This window comes from Melampsora larici-populina, assembly GCF_000204055.1.
Source record: "Melampsora larici-populina 98AG31 unplaced genomic scaffold MELLAscaffold_5, whole genome shotgun sequence".
NCBI lineage: Eukaryota > Fungi > Basidiomycota > Pucciniomycetes > Pucciniales > Melampsoraceae > Melampsora > Melampsora laricis-populina.
Genome location: NW_006768769.1, coordinates 1,023,902 through 1,042,152, shown reverse-complemented (window position 1 = coordinate 1,042,152; position 18,251 = coordinate 1,023,902). Strand labels below are relative to the sequence as shown.

Sequence of the window (18,251 nt, the reverse complement as noted above, 5' to 3'; positions counted from 1 at the left end):
AGTACACTTATCAATACAGACTGTAAAAATATGGAAAAATTGGAGAGTGAAGCTCTCACCGCAGGGAACAAGATGCATATTTTTATTTATTTTTTGCCCTTGTCCTGGCCTCTCAATATTTTCGTGTATCAATAATTTAATTGTCTGCCCAGAAAAATATATCTTTTGTGTAGTGAAAGGTGGTGCTTTGTCTTTAGCCGTAGTCTCAGTTTCAATTCCCGTCACTGGAGATTCGTATAAAGTTTTTAGGCGTGATACAAATCACGGAAAAAAAAAACAAAGAGGATTCTCTTACTACTGGTAGTGTCTGTTCCGTCTATTAAATCGTCCACTTCCTTCTGGGACAGGGAGCTGGATGAAAGCTTGCTGAAAGTCGGTAACTGGTTCACGTGGTTGATCGACACTAAATTGCGCGGGGAATATCACGATCTATCAGTTATTTCTGGACAAGCGAGTATATTTCCTTTTTTGCTGAAAAAACAAATGGGTGACTTACTGTTTGTAGTCAACTAGTGAGTCTGAAGATACTGAGGTAACTGAAGTGCTGACTGGCTCTCTCTTCTGGTCGCTGAGAAAGTTCCAAATGTATTTGTATGATTCAAATGTCGTACGAGTTTGAATGATAAACTCGTCTGTAAACGGATGGATTTCTGGGTAATAGAAAAACGGGAGTTCTTCAAAGAAATCGATTGAGTTTAAGGGTGAAATTTTTATATATGAAGATAGTGAAAAACTTGAATCGATTCTTCTGAGATGTTTTTTGATTTTAGTGAAATAATGAGGAAATGAACTTATTTTTTCAAAAATGATTTAATTGGTTTTTCTTCGGAAAAGGTGTTTTTAGTCTTTTGATGATTTTTATTTGGAAAATGAAAAAAAGGTCTAAGGTTTCGTTTATTTTCGAGAAGAAAAAAAACTTAATGAGAGGAGGCCCAGATTTGTCAGCTGAAGTCTACAAAACGTTGCCTTTGTAGCACTTTAAACTGAATGAAACTCACGAATTGAGAGGTTAGAAGATTGGGTGGGCTTTGTTATAACAGAGTCGACTATCTTTGTTAAAGTAAATTCGAGCCCAAAGTTAGTTGTCTATCTTATCTTGGGAGATGACAGGGAAGTGAAAGGTACTCACGAGTTAGGTGGACTATACTCGAGGTCTTCTACGAATGGGTACAAGTACTCCTATTCCAGGGCAGGTCGTAAGATCTACTTCTAGTTCAAATGGCAAAGACTAGCTTTGATTATTTGAACACAAAGATTTGAGACCTATGTTAGACACGTGATACTCGAGATCGTAACAAGCAGTTGATCTTAGGATAACTATTTGAAACAACAGTCTTCGGATGGATAGTGAAACGATAACAGTTTAAAACACACAACGAGCTAAGTAAGTAGAGTTTTTATTGACGATGAACGGAATAAGAATTCTATTTAGAGAGTATCGGTTGGAGTTTTAGTTGGTTGTTATAGATTGAATATATCTAAAGCAAAGTTTGTAAGGTAAAGTATAAGATGCCGAAAGATATCTGTTCCTCGAATGGGTTGGTATTTATATGAGTGATTTGTCTAGAAGGCATTCTTGCTTTTGCCTGGTTTTAAACCTATCGTCAAGGGTTTTGATTGTGCCTTGCTTGGACGGCTTGATTGTTGTAAAACTCATACCTGGTCAGGGTCTGAATTAGATCCTGACTAGTTTAAATATTTTTATGAAACTGATGCCTGGTTGTGTTTTATTATCTATATGGGCTATTACTGCGCCCTGTACATTCTAATATTCACTCTTGAAACTTGAGTGTGAGGTGTAAGGGTTCTCGTAGCTTATGTGTAAGCTACGAGAATTTATTATTTTTTAAGGGTGGTTGGTATCTAGTCTTCCTAAGGAGTACATGATTTTACTCTCTAGGTTGACAAGATTTGTGTCAATAAGGAAGCTTATTGAGCAAGGAAACAACCATGTAATAGTAGATATATAACTGTTACAGGTTGATTAGATATGTTTTACATATGTAGGACAGAATAAAGTGCACAGCCAGTGCGAAAAAACTACATTAGGATGTTACAACGAGCAGATTATGTGAAAAACTAGCTTGTGATCCCAAATAGATGCACATATGTAATTGCTGATTTAGCATGTGTAACCATATAATCCTGAATCACCCTTGTGAATTACTCAATGATAGCCTATCCTTTTAGCATGTGAACCCTAGACATCCTTCTTTGGCGGCCATAACATGGCAAGGAGATCTGTTTTAGATGAACAGCCTCAGTTGCTTGAACTAAGGCTACATGTGATTATGAGAAAGATTGACATCAAACAAATCATGTAGGATCATCCTCTAATTTGATCCAGGTGTAATATATTTGTTGAATGATGGGTATCTTCATTGAATACCATACAGAAAGAGAGAAATGGAGAATAGACAAAGTAGAAAAGAATAACTGAATATGAAATAGAATAGGAATAGATAATTGCACTATATGTGTAATTGATGATTACATGTGTTTATTTTAATGTAATTAAGTATTACATGTTTTCTTTTTATCATTAATACATGCAATTGATAAATTACATGTAGGTTTTTGATATGTAATGGGTTTATTGTAAGAAAGGCAATATGCCACTGAGACGGATTATGCCCTTTCTGAAATTTTGACTCCCACTGGCCTATCCAGGGATGCAGGTGTGAGCATGAGCATACCAAGCTCACACTCACTCTGTAATATTTTTAGCCCCATGGCAGAGTACATACTCTCAATCAGGACATACATGTGAGTACTACACATGCTGTACTCACATGTATGTGTCAGACAAAGCCCTGGTGCTCAATTCCACCTCCACCTTCCCGCCTCCTACTCATACTTTATTCTAACCCTCGCGCTCGTTGTTTGGATGAGCAAACTCATCCAAGCCATATGAACATCAATATCCAATATCATCCTCTCAATCAAGCTTCCCACTGTCAATTGAATGCCTCTTTTTCTTAATGTCTCTCCACCCTTTCCTCAAGTCTCGTTCAGAACTTCAGCCTCAAGTTCCAATCTCTATCTTCTTGAAGTGATCTAATCCACTTATCAACCCCAAAGTTACCAACGATTTGGTGAAATCATTTCCCATGGTTGGTTGAGAAAAATTGAAATTATTACCTATTTTTAATGTGTCCTACAAACAATAACCACATGTTTTTGGTTAAAAGAGATTGAGTAAAATCAAGAAAGAAATGAACTGTACCTTCATGGGCACCAAAATTGCCCCCAAAGTGAGAGTACTCGCGCACTGATGACATGTGATTCTACTCACTCTGAGCAGAAATCCATGTGAGTCTGGCACCTTGGTGAGTTGTGCCATTCCCCTAGGACTCACAGATGGGGCCATAGTGAGTCCCGTCCTCAAGGCAACCCTAACATAATTGACAGCTAGAGTATTGTACTCTAACTGTCACAGGATTGGACGGTACTCAAAATGAGTTCCTGGAACTTGGACCCCGCACCCAGATTGTGAGCATGATTTGCTTACACCTGCATCCCTGGGCCTATCTTCATTATCTTCTCTTTCCTCCGGCCCAAATTACATCTCAATCACACACCAGCAACTTGGAATGGGTGTCCAAACAACTTCTGAGCTTCACTTTCTCCCAATAATTGAACCAATTCCATCATAAACATTCATTTCCACAACAGCTGTCAATCTCTACCTTCCCAAACCCGGAACAACACGTCTGAGTCTCTCTTTTCCAGTAACATGTCCAATACTCTTTCAAGGGTTGCTACTTAGTTCATCACCAATCTCTTGGTCTCCAATCTTCAGAATGAATTTTGAGTCAGTTTCATCCTGTTCTCTTCCTCTTCCAAGAACCTGAACTCTCATCTTATCTCTTGGGTTTGGCCTGGTCTTGCTGTTTCTAACCTCAACAGAGATATGATTGTTAACTTTACCACACCTTGGCCCTCAAACCTCAGGTCTTTTACCAAGCTCATTTATTTTTCTTTGGACCATCTTGTGAGTTCTGCTAGGTCCACCATGCCCCAGAATTCAACCAGTGCTGTTGTTAAGATGAGTCTGTCAAGCTTGCCTGTCCCAAAAAAATCAAATGTCAGGTGTAAGAGGCTTGTAATCATGACTAGTATCTTTCCAGACGTTAATGATTCCTGATTAGCCTCTATTGGTAGAACTTGCTCTTCTTCTCTTACTATAGCTTGGAGCACTCCTTTTATCATCTTTGGATCTAGGTCTGGTGACTGTAAGTGGGTTGCAATTGGCCAAGGTTGAAGGCAGGCCAAGTAACTCTCTAATGGTTTCCATCAAACAATCCACTTAGATGATGAGTATTTCTTTGAGGTTGATGCAACTTCCCAGACTAAGAAGGCATATCACAGGGGGAAAAATATAAGATCACATGGAGGTGAGCATAGAAAGTTTGAAGGTTTCTCCAAGATTTCTTCCTGTTTGTTTCCAAATTTCTCTCCATTTCTCTCCTGTTTTCTCCCAGCTCATCATCTGATTAAATATTCAAAATGGCCTGAGAAGATGAGTTAGGCTTTCCTCAGGCTTGGTACCCGTGTCCAAGAAGCCTGAGGTAGGGCTCACCCGTCTGATCAGGTCATCTCAGGCCCTGCAATTCTCAGCTTGCACAGTCCAGTGACCAAATTTGATTACAGTAGTGTGGCAGCCAAGTCCTGAGTACCCATTTGTCCTAAAGGGATGCTCATTCAAGATGGGGATGAGCGTGCTTTGGCAAATTCATGCAAAACATAAGTATTACAGCCTGAGCACCTCAGCACAGCAAAAATTGTAAATTGTAAGAATTTGAAGAAAATTGAAATATTTTTGGCAATATCAGGACACATTCCTATGTTCCCCTCTATGTGAGCTTCTATTTCCCCCTGTTTATACATCCTCTGCTATCAATGTAGCCACACTATAGTAGCCCTGAAGAGTAGATTATTCCTATGTCCCTCTAATCATGTGTGTTATGATTTGTAATTTCTTCTTATCTTTAACTTAATCTTTGACCTCTGCAAAACTATGGGCCTGTTGAGCTGGTTTAGCCAAAAAGTGTTACACAAAAGCACTTTTTCAATCTGCCCCTTTTTCATGGGGCGGAATGAATACTTGAAATTTGGCTATATGAACAATCAACCAAAGAGCTCATTGAAAAATTGAAATAGAGGGGTAAATAAGGGCAAAAACTCTTTTTGCTCTCAAAAACAGCCTCAAGGCGGTTTTTCAAAATTGAAGAGTTTTTGATCAAAAACGATTTGTGTTTGATCAAATGAAGTTGCTGAATGCCGCTATTTTTGATGAAAATCAAAAACTCTTTTGATCCAAAAACACTTTTTGGCTTTGGCGTTGTTTTTGACCAAAAACCGTTTTGGGTTCCAGCCAAACGGGCCCTAACCTACTTGCCTCTGCTCTTCTTATCTTGCCTTCTTTCCTCCATCTTTGCTCTCTCCTAAGAATTCCTCCAAGTCAATTGGTAATTCAAATCTGACTCTGTTGATTTTGACTCATGTAGTGTCTGTGCCTCTAGATTTGGTTTCAGCATTGGTGTTTTTTGACATCACTTTTTTCTCTTCTAGGTTTTAATCTAGTTCTGTCAAATATTGGTGTTGGATCCTGTGCCACTCATTGTTCACTGGCACGTGTTTTGACTCCAAGTTTTGCAGTACCACCTACACAGTGATGTTATCCATCAAGACCAAAATCCAACATCCTTCCACTTTCCTTAGTCTTGCCACTGGCTCCAGGTGCAGGTGTATGGCAATGATTTGTGTTCACAAATACGATGAAACAACTTCAACAAAATGGCACATGAACAAAATGATACATGTGACATTGATAGATAAAATCCACTTCAATTACACTCAAAACCAGGTATGACATATGATTGGTAAATCTATGTCATATAAGAAAGAGTAGAACCAAAACAGGGGTGATACTATGAGATAATCAAATCACATGTCAGTTCACCAGAGCACTGGTGCACCAAAGTATGACCCTTGCTGTACATATATGCATCACAATATGGACTGATCATGATGAGGAAAACAGCCATATGAAGCTGCATTTCACCTCTTCTTTACCTTGCTTCTTCACCCTCAGCCACTTAGATGCTATGCAGCCCCTCGCACTTGCAATTGGCCATGCTGATACCACACATCGCGCAATGTCAGTCTGATCCCCAAGTACGTGTATTGGGCAAACTCATGGATTGAATTTGATTGATGAATACACAAATTATTGGAGTTTGGATTATAGAGCACAACTTATTCTTGATGGTTACAAATTCCAATTATGTTCAATTCCCGGGCAAAATATCTAAATTATGTTGAGGTCAAATCTCAGAAGCGAAGTAAAGCACGCGGTTCCCAGATAAAATAGTGCTCAGAATGGGATGAATACATCAAGCCACTCATTGGGCATGAGTGTTCCTGCTGGAAAGACAAATCGTTTCCATGTCCATTGAGATACAGGGGTCATTCCTTCGCCCAGCCCACGCACCATCCTGATGGTTCAGATATCAGAACGGGAAAAGTAGTTGATCATATGAGTGAAACCAAGGTTGAACGGGTTCTCAAGAATAGGTAATGATCTTCGCAAAAACTCACCAAAGGTCCATGCCAGGTTTTCCGAGGTACATCAACCATCCATATGTCCAGACGTGGCCGAAGATTCCGCTAATCTTGAACTTGGTAAATCTCTCAAGCATCGTCTCGAATAACATCACAAAGGCACAATGCATAAAAAATGCTGCGATCTCATAGTCCCAGCGTGCTCGACTGATGGAAGCAATTGCTAAAAGCCAGAACCGCAATTGATGTCAGCAAGGTTTGGAAATTTCGAGTGAAAGATAAGACACCCCGAACAGTACTCTGAGAGTTATCAAGAAAGCTCACCATACTCGTGCATAAACGCACTCAAGCCCATCGCACCTATCAAGCCCCCGATTTGGCCGGCTACTTTTCCAAAGCGCCCGAATAGCTTCCCCAATGGCATGGCAGCGCAGAAAATCAAGTCTCTTCTGAACAGTGCATGCCAACCTATGTGCAAGGGATGAAGCAATCAGCAAAAGAGCGAAAATTGATGCCGTGAACAAACAAGGTTCGTGTTGACGCAAAAGCACACGAGGAATTGAAATTCGTCCTGACCTCTTCCCCAAAAGTCAGACATACTCTCACGAGCCCATGGAGTGGAGAAAAGCTCAGGGTAGCGAGTCGTATCAAATTCATCTTGAGGTGCCCAATCGCTAGGTAAAACCTTTCGCGCAATTGGCCAAAAGACAGCCTCAACGATGTTCACTGCACATGAAGCAATCTCTAATCCCGACCACATCGAGGCTCCCAAGCAAAAAGATAGGCCGTATCCTGAGATAAACTCAAGTGCTTTCGATTGAGGAAGACCTATACTTTGAGTCAAAATTCCGTAGATTCCGTCTTGATGGTGGAATGCGTGCACGGCAATCGTCCAAAATATTGTGCCGTGTATGTGCATCTTTATAAGACGTAAGAGGTTTCCAATCAAAAAGTCCTTGACCGGCATAGGATCTGGACGCTTCAGAACAGATTTGGGTGGCGCCCAAGCAAAGTCCAGTGATCGAGGACTGTTTATTCACGAATCAATGATTAATTATTTTGATACAGGTAAAGTTAGATTGTAGATGGAAATTACACGTTTCTGGTGGGATGAACTGAAGGATATTGAGAAGGGAACTTGCCTGAGCAATACCAAGAGTACAAAGCGCACTAATTCACCAAAAGAAGGAGGCGAACTTGGATTTTCGCTCGTGTTATGGGTTTTCGCGTCTGGGTTTGGTGTTTCGGGTGCGGAAGAGGTAGGATTTTCTTGCAAAGACTTATGACTCGTGGATTCTTCGGTTTCCGTTTCGATTTTCTCGGCATTCTTTTCCCCGCACTTGTTACTTTTGACTGATTTAAAAATTGGACCATCATAGAGACCAAGTTGTATCGCGAGGCAGATCCCGTGAAAGGTAACGAGAGATACAAATGGGAAATTGGCCATCATGCATTCTCCGAGAGGTTCCCATATTCGATATTTGACACTATCCAAGATCACCAATATTATCAGCGGAGTCAAAGCCCTTCGAGCTAGCAAGAAACCAGGCTTGTTTTGATAGTATGGGTGAAATATAGCGGCTTGGATCATCAATGGGATGAAGAAGGCATGACCAAAGAGCTTTTGATGCATGATAATCTTAGTAACAGGTTCCATCTTGAGAAAAAAATTAACTGATGAGTCAAAGTTAATGTTTGCAACACTGTGTTGTGAGATTGAGATACTTGTGGACGAAAGACATGATCTCCAACGATTTGATTGAAGTATATATGTGACCGGAGCTCCCATTTTTTCAGTATACCTTTGACTCCATCTGGCGCAAAATCTCAACGTTTCTTTCGATGGCTGAAAAGTCTTTCACGAACATCCAGCTATCCTCCTGGCCAGGGGCCAGCTAGGGCAGCGCGTTGCCAGGAGAGCAGAGATATCTCCATTCGAGATTCTACAGGGGTCATGTTCTGATATGTAGCGGAAGTAAAAGTCCGTTGTTGAACTCGAAGGAGTTACTGGAAAACATTGCACTGCGATCACACCTGATTACACTTCTGATCGTCTGATTCGACATTTATCTCTTCATCACGCTTGATCGGTCTTGAAAAGGAGCGCGACTGTGATACCAGTGTTTAGAGCAAAGGTCTCTCGATAAGTGAAAAGATTTCTCCCGGAAGCGTCACGCTTTGCTTACGATAGGGTCATGAAGATCCTTGGGTTCATGCCGAATTCGAGAATTCGATCACTCAGGTATGGCACCGGCGACCGGTTAAAGCTCCTAAACCTGGTCGTGGATCCGCTTCTGAGTCATCAGGTGTTCATCGCCAGTCAACTTCAACCAAGCCAATGTTATTATCATCTTTGCGTCCTATCTCAACGTGGTATACATAGTACGTATCAACAAACTAGTACTGACGATAGTTATCAGATTAACCGCTAGATCGAACTGATTCTTCGACCTTCGAGTTCTTTCAAGATCATAGGGGCACTCAGAAACCTACACAGGAGCCATCGCAACAAATCAGACGATTCGGTCAGGCTGGTCAGGCTTGCTTAGCTCTGGGGTATGCATATCTGTGCGAACGTGAACGGAAGACGGCGGTGGAGGATGATGCGTGTGATCAAAAGTCGGCCCCGTATCTGAGGCAATTCAGGAGAGAGCGAAGTAGCTGGCTTCTCCCAAGGGATACAAAAAGAAGCCATCCTACTGACGAATAATTCGAATGATCCGCGTCTCTCTCCAGTCCTCCTCTTAAAATTGTAGCTGCTCTTTCCTAAGCATCGTGTCCCATATATCACCACAAAACTTTACTATCGCCTTGCACATTTAGAGCTGTCCAACGGCAAATCTCTTGACGTTGACACTTCAAGAAGCACAGCCGGCTAAAGAGACTACATTCCATCGACTGACATTGGTCATAGAGGGCTGTCGTGAGTTCGCCTATCCCACGTTTCCCGTAGCAACGTCAGCTCTTTCTGAGCTCTTGAGTCTCCTCTAATGTATAGTCTTGGAGTACCCAGTCTTCATTTCCAACGGATCTCAAGTCTCCCCTTATGTCTTTGTCACCTATAACTAATCTTCTCTCTGGGACCTTGTTGCGCTTACAGACACTACCTCCGGTTACTGCACCGCGATTTCCCGAATACGGCATGCTTGGCCTTCGGTATGAGGCAGACTCATTCTACGATGGCCATACACTTACGGGGCTGTGTATTGAACCCTCCGTGGCGCAATACCTACTGTATCGCTGACTATTCAAAATGTTCCATTGGTGGGAGGTCATGAGCGGTCCGTCCTCCTGAGATCCGCGTCGGTCGACATTGTAGAGCCCAGTGGTAATACCCGCACAAGCAGCAGGCGTGCGTGTTGTTTCTTTCCGCTTTTTTAAAGGTGGGGTCCTTCGATATTTATTGTGGGGTTTTACTATGTATCCCATATCACGCTTCGAGATTTTGATCTGGCGCATAAGCCAATAATACCTAGCAGTTCTAGTCTGGCTCACCCGGTGAAGTAGGTCCTGATCGGTGTCATGATGGCGTGGACCCTCGCCCCGCTCCGCAATTGAACATCGACATCTCATCATCTTGAGGAGACCTTAGTTAGACGCAATTTTGGGTAGGTCACCCTCTGGATATTCTCATATATATAGCTGATGGGGGATCTATAAGAGTGGTATCCCTTGATGAGCCTGCCACGTATTGGCTCACCGTGCCGCACCGAAAATAAGAAAAGAATTACCATCCGTTCCCATACCGATACTGGTCGTACAAAAAGAACTTCAGCTGATTCAAGCCTACTCACAAACAATTTTCACTGCCCTTCTCCCGTTGCTGGTCATTCCCTTATTTGATCCACCCGGAAACTTAAGTCGTCATATAGCAGCGCGAGAGGGGCCCATATGTGGTTGGGCTTAGGTGAATCATCTGACTGGCGTGAAGGCCTCAACACTTGTGCAAGAACGCGTTTTCTAGCTGGCCAAAATCACTATAAATTCGCGAAGTCTAGAGCTATCCTCGTCCCATCTCCTCAACACCTCAGCTTTTCATAATATTCATTTCTCATCTTCCCTTTTAAAACTATTAGTCTACTACGCCTAGTATTCCTCATCTATTACCTTTCCCTAATACCTTACACTCGTCTTTTTTCCTCGCTCGCTCTCACCTTATCAAACTTACCATCTCTTATAGCAATCTTTGCAGAAACCTCGATCACTGAATTTCTTCCCTGCCTCTTTCTTCCTCGTCTTCTACGTCGTTTGATAGAAATTGTTAACAAAGAAATCACCCTTATCATCGCCCCTCTTCATCATGTTCGAAAAGATTCTCCAACACCTAGTTCAATTTTCAGATGACTTGCAAAACGAATCTAGACCTACGATCGACTGTGGGGTATTAACCCAACTCCAACGCATTCATGTTTCGCACGCCAATGAGCCGAAGTACAGCTCAGACTGGGATCCATCTCTTCCTCTTCCATATCCATCCTCTCCACACGATTCTTTTGATCCCCTTCTTTTCTCACGCGATGGAACCCAATTTACTCTATGTCAACAAACCGTTGACGCCCAGATCCAGGAGGTGAGCTTGCGATTTTCATCTATGACATTGATAATGGACTGACAAACTCTCAGATCACTACCTGCCGACCTGTCCAGATGACAGGATCCGATCATCCAGCTGTGTCCTATATCGGCTCGGGAGTAAGTCTGAACTAGGTCTTCTTCACGCGCAAATGACTGATGCCAACACACCCGTTTCGGTGATGTTAGCTACTGAGCGCTACGCGGAATGCGAGTGGATCGTGCTCATCCACGGACAAGAGCCTCTCCGGCTCAGTCGGTTCGCCCCCCTTTACCACCAACCGGAGGGGCCCTGGTTTTGGTTCCCAAGCCGCCTCAGCATGGAAGGCTCAGCAGATAGCTCAGGAGGAAGCCGCCGATGAAGCTCAAAAAAGGATGGCTGACAAATTGGTAGATGAGTCTATCATCCCTTCACAAGACCCTTCCTCGCGACCTAAGTCGATCAACGTCTTCGTGGCCAACTTCCCTGCTCATTGGGGGAAGAGTGATCTGTGGGATCTGTTCGAAGGGATCGCAATTGCATCAGTAAATTTGCCTTTTATTCTCTTTGTATGCATATAGTGGGCTTATGTATGTGACTTTTCCTCAGGTGCATGTGATTACGGACAGCGGAATGGGTGGCGATGCAAACGCGAGTGGGGGAACGGGTTTCATCAAGTGAGTCGTGAATTTGAAGTTGAATTTTTTTCGATTTAAGACTGATCCTGGTAACACCATTTCATCTACTATTAGTGTGATTCGACGAGAAGACGCCGAGGCTTTGCTCGGCTTGCTGGACAAGAAGATCTGGCTGATCGAAGGATCCGCTCTCAAGTTCCGGGCTGCGAATTCTTCAGCACCCACCGAGTGAGTCAAGTTCTTCGATTATCGTTATCTTGTTTCCAGTCTTTTTCGTGTGATCATGTTGACCTCATCATCTGTCGCCGTTTCCGTAGGATGATCCATTCGCATCCACCCCACAGGAACCGGACCATCCGACGCCACCCTCACAAAGTCTTGGATCGATTACGATCCGAGCAAATCACCGGGTACAGACAGGTAGGTGCCTGCGACAGGCACCAAATCGTGATCTAGTAAGCCTATCTTATATCTCCTTCTGCGTTGGCAAATCATTCCTTACGATTACTCGAATCTTTCTAGCAAATCGGTGTCGGCCGACAAGATGCCGACGCTGGCTGTTGTGCACGGCAGCAGGCAGCGCAACAATAACCTTACATGTGCAACCCCCGAATCCACCTTCCGACATCCTCACCAGCCCCGAACGTTGATCGACGAGCTGAGGACGTATCTCAGCCGGTCAAACCGGTACAATAACCACTACACAAACGTCCCTGCTCCTCCCGTCACCCGCTCGGCTTTCGGTTTCACCCAAGCGAGGCCTACCACTCTCAGACATCCACGCCCTACACCTGCGACTGTTCTTCCGCTAGCTACGATGTCGACAAATATTCCAGCTCCTCGATCTCTAAGGCTCGCTGGATTTCTCGAAGTAGGGGGTGCACAAGTCGGCTATATACCACAGGCATCTGGTGTAGCATCTTGCTACGTCACACCCTACACGGTCTTCCCACGACTACAGCCCATCAATGCTCCTGGGTATATCCGCACTTCAGGCTACAGAGGCAACGAGGAGAATTATCCTGAATTTTCTTGGATGCCAAACTGAAAATGAGGATCAGGAATTAGTTGGAGTGAACGGGAAAAGGGTAGATATCGGGGGTTTCTTGTGGTGGATCGATTCGTATGCCCTTTTCATCTAAAGCAGTACCATATAGCTCTAGTTTCATTTAGAGAAATTTCATCTATGTCTTTGTGGCATCTATAAATATATATATATGTATCATTGTATTTCATTTACTTTTTCTCCTTTATTTTTGTTGATTGTATCTGTTAGTGATTCTTGAAAAGTTTGATGTCATGTGTTCGTGGCTTTGTCTTGTTTCCTTTCTCACTATTTTTTTTCGAAAGTTTTCCAGGTTTGTATATCTCTTTAGTTTCTATCAATTTCTCTTTTTCAATCAAAAATATCGTTCTACACTACATCGGTCATCATGTGTGTGAGAATGAGGCACTCGGTCTTGCGCCTGAGGCTGTTCAAACTTTGGGAGTACAGGTATTGTTTTGCCCTTTTGAGCCCGATCCTGATGATAAACAAAGAGACTGCTACTCAAGCTACTCCTTCATTCTCTTCCTCACAATGATCGTGGCTGATGTTCGATTAAGGAAGTGGAGTCAGCAAGATGGATGACACATGAAAACGACGAACTGCAGATCTCGAAACCATTTCGAATGTATCCGTGATAGCTTGCAGTTGGGGATGTCAATGCTTGGTCCTGTCGATGTTCCCCCAAAGACTCGGATAGAGAATGTTGGATTCCTCGCCAGCCAGCGTCAAGGTATCTCGCAATTAGCTTCACCGAATCTCCATCATTCCCGCGTCTTTGGAATCTTCGCCTCATTCCCCGTTTCACCTCTATCTCGCCTGTTCTAGCCGCTCTAGATTTCTCGCAGAGCTCATAGGACTATTCAGTCTACTTGTTTTCTAGGTTTCTTCCCACCCAAAAAAGGAAAAAATATCGAACTTACCGTTCCGAAAAACATTAATAACTCTTAGTCACAAAAAAATTTAGTATCCTCATGTGCTTTTTGCCCTTCACACATACTATAACACTACGTGACGTTTTCAATTAATTAATTTTGTATAACAATTGAAGTAATGATTATTTGGGTTATCTCATCTTAGACATAATCCTTCTCTTATTCTTTTCTCGTCTGATATCTATCTCATCATAATCTTACTAATCCTATGATATCATTGCTGTGTATTAAGATATGATGTAATCCTTGTTGACCGTTTTCTTTGGTATAAATTGGTGCTGTTGTCCTCATTTTGTATTTCTCTCTTCACCGATTTTTACCTTCAATTCGAGCAGGTAACTACTGCTCTCTTCGGTCTTAGAGATTGTAATCTCTTCTTTAGCTGATATCAGCATCTCCTCAGGTAACTACTGCTCTCTTCGGTCTTAGAGATTGTAATCTCTTCTTTAGCTGATATCAGCATCTCCTCAGTCTTATAGCCAACTCGCAATTATAACTACTTTCCTTTGTCTCTACTAAAGTACAAACCCCCTACCACTAATATACTTGTCATCACAACCATAATTTCGTTTATTTGCCTAGTTATAGGTACTACAAGAGTTCGACTTCAAGTCTAGAAAAAAAGATGTTTTTCATGATTCTCTTCTCGTGTCCCCCCAAATTTTCACCTTATTTACTTATTAACTTGCCGTTATTTCGTGCATTCGTATCTTGTTTTCAGACCTCGTATAGATATCTGTTTGTCTAATTATGTTATCTTTGTGAGCGCATTGGCCTCTGGCCTCCCCTAGAGGTTTCTTTATTTTTAAAGTCATAGGTCCTCGATGTTTTCTATCCTCCTCAACAAGTTTTTTAGTAATACAAGAGAACCTCCATTCGTGCGTGCGCTCCGCGGCAAAGCGAGTCACTCATGAGAGAATAGCCACATTCATTGCAGCTCATTCCAACTTCATCAACTCAGGCATCCGCAGACAAGATATAGGAGTATCTACATTTACCATCGCTCATATCAAGTTCACTTCTGTTTAACAACAATATTTCCTTCATGTAAATGCAGGGTTCCCTTCTTCTCGATCCTAATTCTGCATCACGCCAATATGAATGTCACCAGATATCACCTCAATGAGTTATGATCCTTGAAATTTTTGAATTTGAGTGCAAGTCGCGAGACGTGTGATGTAAGAAACTGATAAAATTTACACTGGATTACCCTTGGATCTGGCAGAATTTCTGTCACTGAGACTAAGATATTGGATTCTATCTCAAAGTTCCTCAAAAAATGGTTAGACTCCCCGGATAGGTCATCCAAGCTTTTCAAAGTTCATGCCGAAGCATTTGTTTTGACCCGGGGTTGATGCTCTTGCAAAACCCGGTACTGACCACTATACCGCGCACATGTAGCACCGTACGTATGTACATACGTCAGTTCTTTCCAGATAGTCACAGAGGTGATCGAGTCTTCGAGGATCTCATCAAAGTTCTTCAATTATAACGAATCCATGGTTTGTGTTTTTATAACTCAAGACGCTTATATATGTATATGAAGCTTATCCGAGCACTTCTTTTCGATGCGCAAATCACGAACAGTCCAACACCCTTCGTCCTTATTTGGCCTGTGTCCGGGCAACGCTCACGGCGGCCCTCACGCTCGAAGACTTTGCCTGTCAAGTTGGTCTATCTGATTAGACGAGAATATCTTGTTGTCAAACCTTGCTGACGGACGAAATGGACTGGGAACTCTGCAGGTCGTTGAACGTCATAATCGACCTGAAGTAGAAGCTGGGTCAGTACTGAGTCTCATGTTTCCAAGGATAAATTACGAAATGAAGGAGAAAGGAAATGAGCCGACTCTGACGAATCCTTTTCCCCCTTGTGTAACTGTGATGGAGGAACTTTTGAAGAAAAACACCCGAGGTTTTGCTCACACCAATGACTATATCACGTACACCTTCGGAATACGTGTTGATTGAACCATCAATAAACTCTGTTAGGCTGAGCATCAAGATCAAACAAGCTGATGACATTGAACATATTCTGTTGGGTTCCCTGTCTAGCCTTTCGATCAATTTTCAATTTGAAGCTGATTCCCACTCTTGATCCCGTTACACCATTAGCGCGCGAGGGGTGACGAGATTTTTGAGCCTTAGAGCAGAAAACTTTGTCATCTTGAGACGGAAACCGGTTAAGGGTTTCGACATCAGCTTCTTGATCACTAGTCATAATCTCGAGTCGATGATCCGCGCAAAATTAGTCGACTTTATCATCCAGTTCAGTCTAACCTTGGCACATTCGATTTTGATTATGATACCTCTCAGGTCCATCTTGACCACACAAAAGCTAATCCATCCCCTTTTTTCTTGCGACGAGTATAGATTCATGGAAGATGTTGATCGTGAGATCAGTGAGATGAAACTCAGTCTCAATGCACGTGCTCGGATAGTAGCAGAATCTTATCTAGGACAGGTAAGTTTTGTCCTCATTAATCCTTCCTTTTGTACGATACGATGTCCTTTTGTTTGTGAAGATCAAATTCGCTGATAAGCCGATTGTCTGATCCCTTCTTTGAACTTTCGTTCTTTCCACAGTTTGTATAAAAGACAAAATCTGAAATGTGAATCCCTTGCGCGAGTGGCGACTTCATCTTATCATGAGGTCATGTCTAGATTATGGCTTCCTTTCATACCTTCGTCTCGGTTCTCGAAGTGAGAGGCTTTGTGTGAACATAGTAGGACTTTTGGTTTAGTATTTCTTCATTGTCAACATGGGATACTACGCTCGTGGTATTAGCTTTTTGCAGCGTTTCAGCTCCCCGGAATAGCCCAAAAAGCAAATATCTTGTTCATGCAGCCTGTATGTTGACTAATAAAGGACTTACTACCAACATCAGCAAACACTGGCCATGGGTTGCGACGCTTCTAGGCCTTTGTAGGGGTGGATTTTATTTCAATTGTAATAATTGTTTATGGAGGCTTGAAATGTAGTTCATTTTATATACAATACGAAAGCTTTCAAGTCCTGTCATCTCAAAAGGGTGAGGCATGCCTTGTAAGTCACCTATTAGAAGAAACTCAAGAGGATCAAGAAGAAAAACATCATCTTGTGTTTGCATATGTCCTCATTCTTTATAAACACAAACATCCAATGATCAACATATGAATGTAGAAGAGGAAAAGTGAGAGAACTTATGTGATTCCACCCCCACACAATTCCAGTGGAGTGCTTCAAAAACAAGGGGGCCCACAACCTGGCTATGAGGAGTAAGTGGAGAAGTCAAGTGAGATATGCATGATGCAATGATGGGGTGTTGGGACAGTTGGTGAGACCAGGACCTATGACAGGACTTTGGGAAACCACTTCTTTCATTGCACCAACTTATGAATATACCATTGAGTTTAGAGAACTGAAAACATAGCAAAATCCCCCAAATACAGGAAGTTCAGAAAAAACACAAAAAATAATGGTTCAATCCACATGTGCTATCCCATCATTAATTTATGGATGTTTATGGATGTTTTTGCCCTTACTTTTCAAGATCTTCCAAAGCAAAATGATCACAAGGGATGTTATTATCTGGTCCAAAACTCAAATTATGTCCAAAACTAGCACAACTTGGGCAGAAACATTTGGGACCCACCAATATGAGAATTTTTGTTCAATCACTTGTGAAGCCATTGCAGTTGTTATAATCCCTATTTTGGCTTACACTCATTCTGAGTACCAGCCCCCCATATAGAGTTTGGATCTCCACATGTTGGATTGCTTTTCCTTATGCTTCAATATATGTTATATCCTAAGACCATCTCTGATATCATATACCTCAAGCTCATACCTATGTACCTTACCCATCCTTGGAGAGATACAACTGATTATTGTATGAAGATGATAGAGCCAAAATGATGCATCCAGAATATTAGGATGCTGAATGTGTTGGTACAGGATTGACAATTCCTTTGGTCTCACAAGGGCACTGTCTGAATACATACCAGTTTTAATTATGCTCAATGAAATCTTCAGTGACATTGCATCCACTCTCAACTTGTGTGATATCTAGGATTGGGAGCTAGATCTTTGTTGTTTGGTTTTATAAATTTCATAATATTTTATTCATTTCTATTAGTCTCTTATTTAGTCCTAGTCAAACCAAACTTCTCGTATTGGAGAGGTCGTGGTTTCTTGGGGGGGGCCCCTCAGCGCTGAGGGGAGTAGGACCACCTGAGACAGTAGATGGGGGAGCTCTGAACGGTGGGCTAGGCACCCCCAGTCTCCCACTATCTACTACTACACACATAGACAACGAAGAATTACGGAAATTATATAGAGAAGAATACTTTTTACGCTTCCCAACTACCACTACCAGCCATACCAAACCAATACTAAGGGCTAGTCGTGTAAACGTGACCTTCCTAACCTACCATACTTGTTAAACTGAGTCACCATCATCCCTCCCAATACCTCGCTGTTATTCTTTTGGGTGGTGGGCGGGTTCGAGAAAAGATAACTGAGAGACAGGAGGG

At 42.3% G+C, this 18,251-nt stretch overlaps 4 protein-coding genes across 4 annotated transcripts; 2 read left to right on the top strand and 2 right to left on the bottom strand.

Annotated features, from left to right (window-relative positions):
• Nucleotides 1-6,379: 6,379 nt before the first annotated feature.
• MELLADRAFT_93489 (uncharacterized protein) lies at nt 6,380-7,534 on the bottom strand (the record flags this gene model as incomplete). Its single annotated transcript, XM_007405904.1, has 4 exons — nt 6,380-6,500; nt 6,604-6,790; nt 6,892-7,035; nt 7,144-7,534. 4 exons carry the CDS (start codon nt 7,532-7,534, stop codon nt 6,380-6,382), a joined length of 843 nt encoding a protein of 280 aa, XP_007405966.1.
• A 1,461-nt stretch (nt 7,535-8,995) lies between these two features.
• MELLADRAFT_103107 (uncharacterized protein) lies at nt 8,996-10,143 on the bottom strand (the record flags this gene model as incomplete). The annotated part of the gene is made up of 5 exons (XM_007405903.1): nt 8,996-9,056; nt 9,272-9,333; nt 9,471-9,500; nt 9,577-9,741; nt 9,763-10,143. The coding sequence occupies 5 exons, from the start codon at nt 10,141-10,143 to the stop codon at nt 8,996-8,998; spliced, it is 699 nt and encodes a 232-aa protein (XP_007405965.1).
• A 724-nt stretch (nt 10,144-10,867) lies between these two features.
• MELLADRAFT_93488 (uncharacterized protein) lies at nt 10,868-12,805 on the top strand (the record flags this gene model as incomplete). The annotated part of the gene is made up of 7 exons (XM_007406174.1): nt 10,868-11,137; nt 11,191-11,259; nt 11,329-11,664; nt 11,729-11,796; nt 11,872-11,985; nt 12,075-12,212; nt 12,280-12,805. 7 exons carry the CDS (start codon nt 10,868-10,870, stop codon nt 12,803-12,805), a joined length of 1,521 nt encoding a protein of 506 aa, XP_007406236.1.
• Nucleotides 12,806-15,236: 2,431 nt separating this feature from the next.
• Nucleotides 15,237-16,331, top strand: MELLADRAFT_123250 (uncharacterized protein; the record flags this gene model as incomplete). Its single annotated transcript, XM_007406175.1, has 7 exons — nt 15,237-15,239; nt 15,325-15,405; nt 15,483-15,520; nt 15,639-15,773; nt 15,852-16,004; nt 16,110-16,200; nt 16,323-16,331. 7 exons carry the CDS (start codon nt 15,237-15,239, stop codon nt 16,329-16,331), a joined length of 510 nt encoding a protein of 169 aa, XP_007406237.1.
• Between the last annotated feature and the right edge of the window lie 1,920 nt (nt 16,332-18,251).